General features: G+C 33.9%; 1 protein-coding gene across 1 annotated transcript in view; it reads right to left on the bottom strand.

The window, feature by feature from the left end:
* Positions 1-5061: 5061 nt before the first annotated feature.
* The window catches only part of LOC111052514 (esterase OVCA2), an 84091-nt gene continuing 76531 nt past the window's right edge, over positions 5062-12621 (bottom strand). Inside the window, exon 6 of the mRNA XM_039433498.1 lies at positions 5062-5404. Coding sequence (XP_039289432.1) covers positions 5253-5404 — 152 coding nt within the window. The 3' untranslated portion in view covers positions 5062-5252. The remainder of the gene's footprint in view (positions 5405-12621) is intronic.

Raw genomic sequence — 12621 nt, 5'->3', positions numbered from 1 at the left:
AATTTAAAACCAGATTTTTTCAAACAGAATAATACTATACTTGCCAAGCCTTTAACACATATTGCAAACAGAATTTTTGAGGAAGGTGTTTTTCCACAGTGTTTTAAGGAAGCTGTCATTTGTCCAATCTTCAAAACAGGAGATAAGAAAGATATGAATCGCTACAGACCCATATCATTACTCAGTACATTATCAAAAATTTTCTTGAAAAAAATAATCTTCTATCGCCAAACCAATATGGTTTTAGATCTAGTCGCAGTACAATGCTATCCAGTCGCAGTGCTATCCACTATGTGACCACTCAGATTGCCGATAAAATAAACACTGAAGAGAAACCATTAGCAGTATTCTTAGATTTAAAGAAGGCTTTTGATAAGGTGTCACATGACATTCTTCTTTCAAGGCTTGATAACTATGGAATAAGAGGAGTCGCATGGAATCTTTTCAAGAGCTACCTATCAAACTGAACACAATGTGTCAGAGTCAATGGATGTATAAGCAACAAGCTGACTGTAAAGTTTGGAGTGCCACAAGGAACAGTACTAGGACCAATTCTTTTTCTTCTCTACATAAATCCATTATGCAACATGGAAATTAATGGATCAATCACCACATTTGCAGATGATACTGTTCTCTGAAGCGACCTGGGAGATGACCTGGAGAGAAGCCGGGCCTGGACTTCAGAGGGTGTCTCGCTGGTTGGCTGAAAATCTGCTAACATTGAACCATGAGAAAACCTTCTTTCTGGCCTTTTCGGCGACTCAACATGGACAGCCAACAGAAGATGAGATAGTAGTCAAGACTCAACGGAATAACACTTCATACACAGTTCACAGGAAACAGTCACAGAAATACCTGGGAGTTACAATGGACTCTTTTCTGCGCTGGGATCATCATCTCAATGAATTATGTGGGAGACTGATGAAGACTATCTGCAGATTCAGGATTCTGAGGACACTGGTCGACAAGGGATGTGTAAGAGTTACCTACTTCTCTCTAGCACAGTCCCTCATGCTGTATGGGATTGTGGGATGGGGAGGTGCAAGCTTCTTATCGAACCGCTCCTCAGGGTACAGAAGCTGATCATGAGGGTCATCAACCAGAAGCCTCCACGCTATTCATCAGACCAGCTATTCAATGAGTTTGACGTGATGGATCCAAGACAGCTTTACTCCAAGGAGATACTATGCAGATTACACAAGAACCCAACAACATTTCAAACCAGAAACCACAACACCAGATACAGGAATCTTCTCATCACCAGTGTTGCAAGGAAGGCACTATACCAGAGATATTTCAATCATTCAACACCAAAATTATATAATCTACTTCCTGCAAACTTTAAACAGATTAATCATCCTAGAAAGTTCAAAACAATAGTACACAATTGGTTGATGAGCAAAGGAAGACAGAACATAGAAAGCATCATTTCAAACAACAACTAACCACCTAAAGACTTACTATACACTAACTAATTAGTAATACGCACAAAAAAAAACGAACAAAACCTACTCTAGAACATGGTACGCCATAGTGGAGTAGGTCAATTTCCACACAGAAAAAACTAAACAAGTAGAGGACACATTATAAGAATTTTTGTAACTAACTATTGTATGTAATATTGTAATTTATCTAATATTTTGTGTAATTGATGTTGCAGTTTTAGTTTTTTGGGAAATAACATTTATTCATAAGTATATAAATTCTATACGAAGTCTTTGAAGTGTTTATAAACTTGAGATGAATAGTAACTCAAGCCTCCTCCTCATCTTCTACCTTCTCCTTTTCCTCTTCCTGCTCCTCCTACTCCCCTCCTCCTCCTTTTGGTAGAGAGTTAGTGGGGAGGATATTTTTAATATTCTTTCCGAAGAATGGACATTGATATGTCCAAAGCTCCGCCAATTTATGTAGATGCATAACAATATAATTATTATATATATAGTTATTATATTACAAATTGCTTTTTCATATCATATACAGTTCAATAATTATTTTCTTAGTCTATATTATGTAAATTCATCTATAATTTTGCTGTATTGTAAGCTATTGTATATAAGTGTATAAGCCAGTATATATTGTAATCTACATAAATAAAGTACTCAATCAATCAATCCTCCACCTACCCCTCCACCTTCTCCTTCCACTCCTCCTCCACCTCTTCTTCCTCCTCCTCCAACTTCTCCTTCCCCACCACCTCCTCCTCCTTCTCAATAATAATAATCAAGAATATTGATAATCAAGTGGAGAGTGAATATGTGAATAACTATATCTATAACATTACTATAGAGTAAATAAGATAATTATTATCGATTAAAAAATGTTCCTTGTTTTTGAGAATTGACCTCGCACATACTTAATTTGAGGGTGCTGAATCCGAATCTGAAATCGCGAATTCTCTATCTTCATTTTGAAGCGATTTAGGTTTTGATGGATAGATGAGACATAATCGTTTCCTAGAAAAATTGACGCAAACCTGTCTGAGATTGATCGAAAAAAGCACAAACCTTCAAATCTCAGAAATTTACAACGATCTCCCGTCTACACGACGCAAACTATCGTTGTCGTGTAGACCGGTCATAAGGGGTGATTCTCATATAATATAATCTCATGAACTTATATCATTGTGCGAAATATCAATGTGACGACAATTTAGTTGGTGATGATGGTTGAAAATAAAAATTAGGTGTTTTTCACAAGACAAGGAGATTGTAGAGCACAAAAATACGCCCAGAGGGATTTCGAATTATAAATCTGAATGGTAACAATCGGAAGATATTGTCGATCAAAAACTAAAATTTATCAAAATTGAAATTTCTTTAAATTTTACTCATTTTTGAATAATCATAACTCAGAACTCTTTAGAGATAGAGAGTTCCGAATGATCTCATTCCATTCAGAATTTTTTTAATCTAGATAAAAGGCGAGAGCAAATTTTTCTGACCGATTACTGGATTTGGCGGAAATATCTGAAAACTGGAAAATGAACGAAAATACGAGGTTTTTGGGCCACTCTTTATCTAGCACAAGGAAATTTTGTGCTATACTGACATGAGTTGGTTCTGGACTTCTCTCATGTATCCAAATAATATATTAAAAAATCAGAACTACAATATATATTGCAAGCACACCCCCCTTTTTTATGTCTATTGACTGGATCTCAAAAAGTAATAATCGGAAAAAATGAAGGCTACCTGATAAAACTTTATATTACTGAAATCGTAAAAATTTTAAAAATATCACTAGTTTTTTTTTCAGCCGCTCGCACGGCACAAGTCTTGAAAATTCGGATCAGAATGTAGTGAACACACAAATTAATCCATGGTTACACCTGTCATACAGCGTTCCAATCCTACTAATGTTCAATATTTATGTGGGAGGGATTACAGTGACTATATTTATATTGATTATATGGAATATCGGGGCACCGAGCTTCGCTCGTTATTTTTATTGATAAACAGAACACAATTATCTAAAATGATCGTATTTATATTTTTCGCCACACTGCACAGAAAGCAGCTGTTTTCCAGTCCCTACGTAGATCTGAAAGACATTGTTTGCAGACGACTCTCGTCTGACGTCAGAACAGGTTTCTTTCCGGCCTAGGCCGGAAAGAGTACCCTTTCCAGCCACTAACATGGAACTAAGAAAGGTGATCAAAAAACTTTTCATTATTTGTGTTCATTATTCAATAATTAAAACATTTATAATAATCATCTTATTGTCATTTGAAAGAATAAAAAAGTATAAACTCAACCTTCCACATAATTGAACATCATCTTTTAGGTTATTTAGACAAATCAGAATAAAAAATAAAAATACTTGGACAATTTTCTGATATCCAGATTACCACAGATTTGCTAGAGCTATCACCTTCCACTTTTGCTTTCGGAAGTGCTTAGTAAACAACTATTCTCATATATAAATATATTGTTTATTTTTGTGTGGCGAAAAATAGCGTTCACACCACGGGCAAAAATGTTTTTCCGGCTCTCAATCTTTTCCAGTCATCGGACTTGAAAACCGATTTCGAGTCGGAAAAATCTCATTTTCTGCTCTAGGTGCGAAATATACTATAACAGCTGGCTATACGTCAGCTTATGAATTTCGGGGATGCGATATTTTGATTTTCCACAGAATCACTCGCTCACTTTTTACTATCCACAGACGACGAAAGTCTCAGCTGTTCCAGCCAAGGATGAATATTATCCTTTTCATGTCCTTCAGCGAGTTTTCCCAGGGATGAGACCTAGTGAAATCAAATTTTTATATCATAAACCTACTATGCTCCAAATTTCGTGAAAATCGTTAGAGCCGTTTTTGAGATCCGTTGAACATAAATAACCAGATATAAAAATATAAACAGACATTCAGAAATTGCTCACTTAATATAATAGGATAGTTACTGTAGGTTGGAGGGATGTGGTGGCACAGTTAACATGACGGACATGTGTGACAAGCATTACTTACATATTATAGTGAGGTAGTCCACGTTATAATGGCAGAGAAGAAAGATAGTGTCCTTAATACTAAAAACCCTTGCCACTGCCTTCTATAGAGGATACCATATGGAATATTTACAGTTGTTTCTTGTTTAAAATAATAAATTACATTTTATTCGTCAAGAAAAAGAGTCAGCATCTGATTAACATTGCTTTCTTATTCTGGTCTGTCATCAAGCTCTATCATTTTCTAACTCCGCACCGTTGCCTAATCGTTTGAAGGCTATCAAGAAATATAATGAACGACCTGAATATTTCATTTCAATCATAAAAATTTATCATTAAATCATGAGAACGTATATCGTTTTGATGAATATAATAAATTTGAGATACAGGTAATTGATCATTACTAACAAGAATTAAAAATAATTTTTTTTACCAGATAGGCCTATGCCGGGATGACTTGGACCACATCTATCTACTATAGAAGGTAGTGGATATAGAAAATTGGCAACTATGTAACCCTATCATTTCCACTGACTATATGTGAACCTCACTATAATTTGTGATTGAGAAACTGAACTGTTTGATGATGCCAGAAATAGAATGAATGAAGTCTAACTATCAAACTCAATCTGATATATTTACAAAATATCTAACATTTGGGTAAAATTATGCACAATTCTTAGAACTATGTAACACATGATAATTATTTACAATGATTAATTTAGAGATTTTTCCATTGCCTTCAATCTCTTCAGTTCATTTTCTGCGTTGATCTCTTTGATCGCTTTCTTGTAAGTGGCATCATTTTCATACACAATTGGCGGATACATTTCTTTCTTCACTTTCAAAACATACTCCTCGAATAACTGGGGCTGATTGAACAGATGGAAACAACCCACTGGGAATATCATGTATATTGCCATTTTCCAAACTTCCATCCTCCAACGGGCCATTATCTTCTACAACAAATGAATACATCACATCATAAGTTGAACAGTATTTTAAAGTGAAAATAATTTATTGAAAACTAGCAGGTAACCCGTGCTTTGCACCGGGGAATATTTAGTAAAATGCAATCTCCTTATGTCCAGGAAACATAGGATAATATTTATTATTTAGTCAAAATTACGTGGATAATCCTCATCAGAGTTAAAAATTTTTAGCAATAAAAAATGAGTTTGATTGCCCTAGAACCCATTAACCCAATAACCTTTCATGCATGAATAGCGCGAGATACCAATTACTCAATGGAACCGCTTTGAGAAAGCTTTTTGGTTGAGCTTTTATCGTTACGTAAACTTTGAATCACAAATTGAATAAGTTTGTTCAAATAATTGAATTTAAAATTATTGATTAATAAGGATGAAAATGGGACTATAACCAACCTCGGTAAATTCATGATCTTTATGTAAAAGTTCATTGGTTCATAAAGTGATGATGCGTCAATCGGGTATTTCCTATTCCGTACATGCATAATCCGTCCTTTCTTTATAGAAAGATGCAAACCTTAAAGGAACTTGTTTTTTTAGGACCAAGTTACGCGTATTACTTCACATTATCTTAAAAATTACTGTAGCTACAAGTCTGGAAACGGCGTTATTCATTTTTTCAGTTCATATTACATAAAGTACGCTAAATTGTACATCTTAATTAACAGCCAAAAAATACCCGTAGGGCTTCGTTTCAGCAGGGGAACTGAAATTCAGAAGAAATCTTTTACCCTGTATAACTTGGTAACCAAGCATTTTCGGACCTATGTTAATTGGAACTTTTTTCTTCTTTTGATGTGAGGAATCATGCCCTGACTTATGGGCACCTCTTTTCAGAACACTCTGTATATAAAAGAAGTCTTTTATACTATTGCTCATAGCTCTATTGTCAATTAACTTGAAAAATATGGTTCCTGAGAAATATTTTAACAAGCCATTAGAAGCTACTTAATACTTAGCTAAATAATCGAACTCAATCGATTTTTGACGCATCATGTTATATTTGAAAAAAGAATATTATGATCACCACAACACATATAATAATAGTGGGCATCATAATTATGACTAAGTTCACTTAGCAACTTTTGTATGTGTATTATAATTTATTATTATGTATATTTATTTGTAAATCTTTAACAATAGACGGATGTACTGATACCTCTAAAATGACTCCCCCAGGCCTAGCACAGGGTACTGTGCTATCGGTACTTTTGACAATATAAATTTAAAACTATGTCAACTACTATAAAAACTCAAATACCTAACTGCAATTGTTCACATACAAAAGAAATCAATAGCACTAAATATCTAGGAGGTCAAATCGACGAATATTTTAGATGGGTCCTCCACATAACATTTATTTGCAAACAAATCAAATACTTTTCCTGAAAAACGTATTAACTGTATCAAAATAAATGAGAAAGTAGAAAATCATATCCACAATTAGATGAAGAAAGGGCTTGATAATTTTTTCGACTTAAGCAAAGGCTATCACTCATAGTACTCTTCTGAGTTGTGGTTCGCTTGCGGATAATTTGTATTCCTTTTAGTGCTCCCTTCTTAGAATATACTGTACTTTTTTTTACTGTGATGTTTTTTTATTGAATAATACCTTTACCCATCTCGGCATACCTACATTAGTTCCGAATTATCTCATTTTATTCAGAATATCATAATCTAGAAAAAAGCGAGAGCGAAATTTTCTGTCTACTGGATTTGGCGGAAATAGCTGAAAACTGAAAAATTAACTTTTTTAATAACAATATATTAAAAAATCAGAACTACAATATAAATATTGCGATCATCAATGTATGTAGTAACTGAACTGCAGCATGGAACTATGCCCCAATTTCTATACGTTTCAAGGTCCCCTGAGTCCAAAAAAGTGGTTTTTGGGTATTGGTCTGTATGTGTATGTGTGTGTGTGTGTGTGTGTGTGTGTGTGTGTGTGTGTGTGCGCGCGCGCGTCTGTGTACACGATATCTCATCTCCCAGTTAACGGAATGACTTGAAATTCGGAACTTAAGGTCCTCACAATATAAGGATCCGACACGAACAATTTCGATCAAATGCAATTCAAGATGGCGGCTAAAATGGAGAAAATGTTGTCAAAAACAGGTTTTTTTGCGGTTTTCTCGAAAACGACTCCAACGATTTTGATCAAATTTATACCTAGAATAGTCATTGATAAGCTGTATCAACTGCCACAAGTCCCATATCTGTAAAAATTTCAGGAGCTCCGCCCCATCTATGCAAAGTTTGATTTTAGATTCCCAATTATCAGGCTTCAGATACAATTTAAAGAAAACATTTCGAGTGGAAAAGATTGAGCATGAGAATCTCTACAATTAATATTCAATAAAATTTTCACCTAAAATTGAAAATAAGCTTAAAATTCAAGAAAATGTGACTATCCAATTGCAAACTGTTGGACACTGTTGATTCTATTGAATCATTCACTATGAAGAGATAGCAGACGTCGTATGTCTCCAGCGTTATTGTCCTGTCACCAGCTGACTCAGATATTTGTTTATAAGTAGACTTGAGATGCGCGTGAACACAAGCGTCAGGTGATCAATTTTCATAACGGCAAGGAAAGTTGTGTGTGCGCGCCACACTAGATTTTTGGTTTTAAACATACCCTTGCAGTGCACGGGTAACACTTGCTCGTAATAAATAATACTACAGTAATAAATTATTATGACCAAACCAAACCTGATGTTGGCGGTGTCACCTAACATGATTTCCGGTCACCAAAATCTGGAGGTCTATATAATAATGAAGGCAGTAAGAAGCAATGCCTATAATATAGCAACTTCCTTGAACACTTGGTTTCTAATGTAATACAGTATAGGCTTTGAGCTATTCAAATAATATAGAACTACCCATAATTTCAAATTAAAGTTTATTATTGTGAAACTGTAAGATTCTGACATTTCTTGTAGAGATGGGAAGTTTAGATCACTACAAGAATGATTCGGGTCAATCGTTCACATTCACTGCCGCGACCCGTTCAATTTTCTGCAGTTTTCCTATAAATAAGCAAAAAACAGTCAGGGTTTTACCCCAGTTGATGACCGGGTCTTTTGAGAAAAAAAGATCCGGATCACTCGTTCACCTTAATGACCCGTTCAATTTGAACGGGTCGTGACCGAACGACACATCTCTAATTCTCTAATTTCTTGCACATAATACGAGTACCGTATTTACAGTGCTGATTTTTTGTCAAAATATTTCGGCTAAGCATAAATTTTTACAGAGTTTAATACAGTATGATTCAACTGAAATGCCTAAATAAAAACTATAACAATTTACATTAATAATTCTAATTTACTTTTTCAACACAGCTCAAACTGTGAGAGAAAAATTAACTTGAAGCTGCGTTTATACCAAAGTTATTAACAAAATGTTAATAACTTAATCCTTATAGATCCTATTAGATTGAACATAACTTATCATACACATGATGAACATATGTGTTTGTCAAGTTCCGTTCAATCTAGTACAATCAATAAGGATTAAGTTATAAACATTTTGTTAATAACTGTGGTGTAAACGCAGCTCAAGGATAAGTGGATAACTGGTCTAATTTTTCTTCCAACTTTGGATAGTATAAAAAGACTGAAATTTATCATTATAAGCCAACATCTAAGTTATTATGGTTAAGAATACACCATTTGAATACATTCAGAAGAGTTTGGAAAATGTTCTATTATAAACGTAGTAAGCTTCTAATAAGTCAGTTAAAAATAATTCTTATTAATTTTAGATCTTACCAGTTGTGTGCTGTAAGTTTTGTTAATTAATTTTATTTAGAATGTAGTTTTTCAATCTATCTCATGCTTATTTTTCTTATTTTCACAAACTATGAAACTATTTCTATTATTACAAGATTATAACCTAAAATGAAAAGTGCAATCTTTACACACTGGCGACAAGTCCCCAGTCACACTTGACACTGTAGAGCCCAACGAGCTAAAATAGTAAACCATAGAGCGGCTGTTCGTGTGCTTTCAGCGCTCTCAATGTGTTACACGGCCAACTAAGTGAACTAAGGGCATCCATGACAGAGAGAGGCAACAAGAGCCTATCTGCCACTGGAGGAATAGGTGTGTTTTTGTGAATTAAATTGATTTCTATGACTAATTATTATATTCATGATGATGATGGTATTGCAAACTTGACTGGAATGAACTAAAGACATCAGCTAATATTATATGATCATGTTAGGCCGGTATTAGATAGTAATAGTATTAGACGGTACCTAACATGAAAAAAGATGAAAATATGATCTCGTACAATTATTTCATATGATCTGCATATGACAGAAATATTACCATCTAATACCGGCCTCAGTTTGTTATTTTTTTGACTATCATATTTTTCCTTCTTGTTTTGAGCTTAGAGATAATGTAGATAACTACCGTAAGCTGGTATCAAAGAAACGTCTTCATAAACTAGTTTTTGCTCAAAATAGCATAAAAAATAATCCAATTTCTAAAGTCATAATTTTGCAGTTACGGTATGGCATTTCAACTTAGTAGAGCACTTGTATGGCTAAGCAGTATTACCGTAACACTGTAACTTGGGCTACATTAATTTCACCAAGGCTTCAAGTGAAGCAATTCAAACAATTAATTTTTATGGATGCATAACAACTGTAATACATATATTCAAAATGCTCAATAAAAATTCAATGTAGCATTTATTAAAATATAACTGATTTGCACCTTGTCTTTTATGCAAGTTTCCATTATATTAATAGGGCCATTCAAATTTTCCGCCGCTTCTTGCTTCTCTCTGTCATGGCTGCCCATGTTCAACCAGTGAACTCTAAACTAACTGGAATGGACTAGCAACACAAAAAAAGTGAGGCAGCTGGTAAAGATAGGCAACCCGCATTGCTGTGGGATTCGTTCATTTTGTTACGCATTGGCTCTTATGGGAGAATGCATTGCACAGTCTCAATTTCTATTTTATCTCTATATTGTATGTCTTATTCCACGGAAGCGTTATTTTTCCTTTATTAAGCAGCTCATTGTTAACTTTTTGAGAGCAAAAATAATGAAATAGGTTGAATATTAATAAAGAAAACAATTTTTTCATTTGTGACTGCAGTAGTTTTAGTATTGTCAACTTTTCACAAGCATGGGAATAACTTTGGGCCAGATTTAAGAGAAGTGTATTATTTATTTATTTAACAAGGACAAATATAAACTGTCATGAAATGATTGGGAATATAAAAACAGGCTCATAGTCCAATCTCATATTTTTCACAATACAGTAAAAGTAGGTAAATAAAATAAATTATGATGATTCAATAACACAGGATTATTAAATTATGTAATGATAGCAATATACTAGGTATTCTGATAACATTTCAAATCAGTGCGGGAGTTTCAGAAATGATGCAAAGAAATCTATGAAGAAACATTATATCAATTGTATTATAATTATGACCATATGATAAGCAAACAGTAAAATATGCTAAATAATAATTATTTTATAATTATAAATTATATAAACAATAATACACATATAATTATACATATAAAATTATTTTATAATTGTAAATTGAACGATTATTAAATTCATTTGAAATGGGAAGATTTCAAAAATTAATTACAATTCAGCTGATAGCAATATCATATTTTTCAAAATAAAAGTAGGTACCTAAAATAAATTATGTCATCTCATGATGATAACACAGAATTATTAATCATTATTGTAAAGCTGTGTTCACACAAAATTCATTAAATGTTTATTTTTTCGTACTTATAGATTCTATTCGATTATAGTATTATATTATCAGATTCTATTAGTATTATATGCTGCTACTTACACTAAATTTATATTATACATTATACATAACATGTATGATATGCCTACTGTACCTACATAATATAACGTATACAAATATTATGATAAATATACTATATTTATTATATGCTGATGCTTAACACCAAATTTATATCCATAAATTACATCATACATAGAATGTGTGATAGAATGAATGATAGTCTTTGTAGGGAAACATTCACAATTTCTGCATCAGATATTATTTATTCTTTTTTGAATAAGGATTAATTTGTTCTTCAACTACGTTTTTTATTTTAGATGCTATAAAGTAGGCCGAAATTTTCAATAAACATAGAAACTATCACAGTACGGTATAACTTACTAGGAATATAACCAAATTTGTTGTTTTATTTTTGGTCAAATAAACTGATCAATATAGAAAGAAGTATTAGAAATGTATGTAAAACAAAAAGATTTCTTTAAATTAATTAACAGAATAAAAATGTTTGACTTACCTGTGAAATGGTATTTCATTTCCTTTAACATGCCCATTCTTGCATCCAAATGCAACACAATACATCACCATTTTTCGGTCGTATTTTTATTCAATTCTATGCATTTCACTACAAATACATCACAATATTTAAGAGAAAAGGTTGTGATCTAATACTAATAGCCCTAATACTCATTCAAATCCGTTTTTAAACTTTAAAAATGAAAAATCGTACTCAAGAGCTGCAACAGCCTGCTTGAATGTATGAGTACGAGAGAGAAGGGAATCCCACACGGTATGCCTGTCTCACTCACTCCGCCTTACACACTTTTGGTTGTAGCTAAGCATTGGACAGCCCGTTCCAGTTAGCTTAGAGTTCACTGTGTTCAACTCGTAACAGGAATAGCAGCCACTCAGTCACTCTATATAGAGCGTCTTCAGGGATACACTGCTCCAATGAGCGTCTTCAGGGATACACTGCTCTAATAGAGCGTCTTCAGGGATACACTGCTCCAATGAGCGTCTTCAGGGATACACTGCTCCAATGACTCGAGCTAGGCGACCCGCGTTTCATGGGAGCTTTTGACAGTTCATCACCCGGTCGCCATCTTTGATTTTTCTAGCCCGGGTCAGGAATCGTGACCCGACCAAATAGTATGGGCACAGAGGAAAGAAACACTACTTTATGCTAAACACTTTATGCTTATTCCGTGGTACGGGCTACGAAGTTCTAGCCCGAGTCACCCGGAATCGGAGCGCTCCTATTGGTTGATATATAGTTTCGCGTCGTCTGCTAGCTCTGGTCAGCAGTCAAGTAAACAAAAAACAACACATCAACTAAATGCAAATATGGAGGATTATTACGAATACAAACATGAGTTTGTTTTTGAAGGCA

Source organism: Nilaparvata lugens, chromosome 1 (genome assembly GCF_014356525.2).
Source record: "Nilaparvata lugens isolate BPH chromosome 1, ASM1435652v1, whole genome shotgun sequence".
NCBI classification, from domain to species: domain Eukaryota; kingdom Metazoa; phylum Arthropoda; class Insecta; order Hemiptera; family Delphacidae; genus Nilaparvata; species Nilaparvata lugens.
The sequence above is the reverse complement of the archived record's forward strand: the minus strand, read 5'-3'. Positions and strand labels throughout refer to the sequence as shown.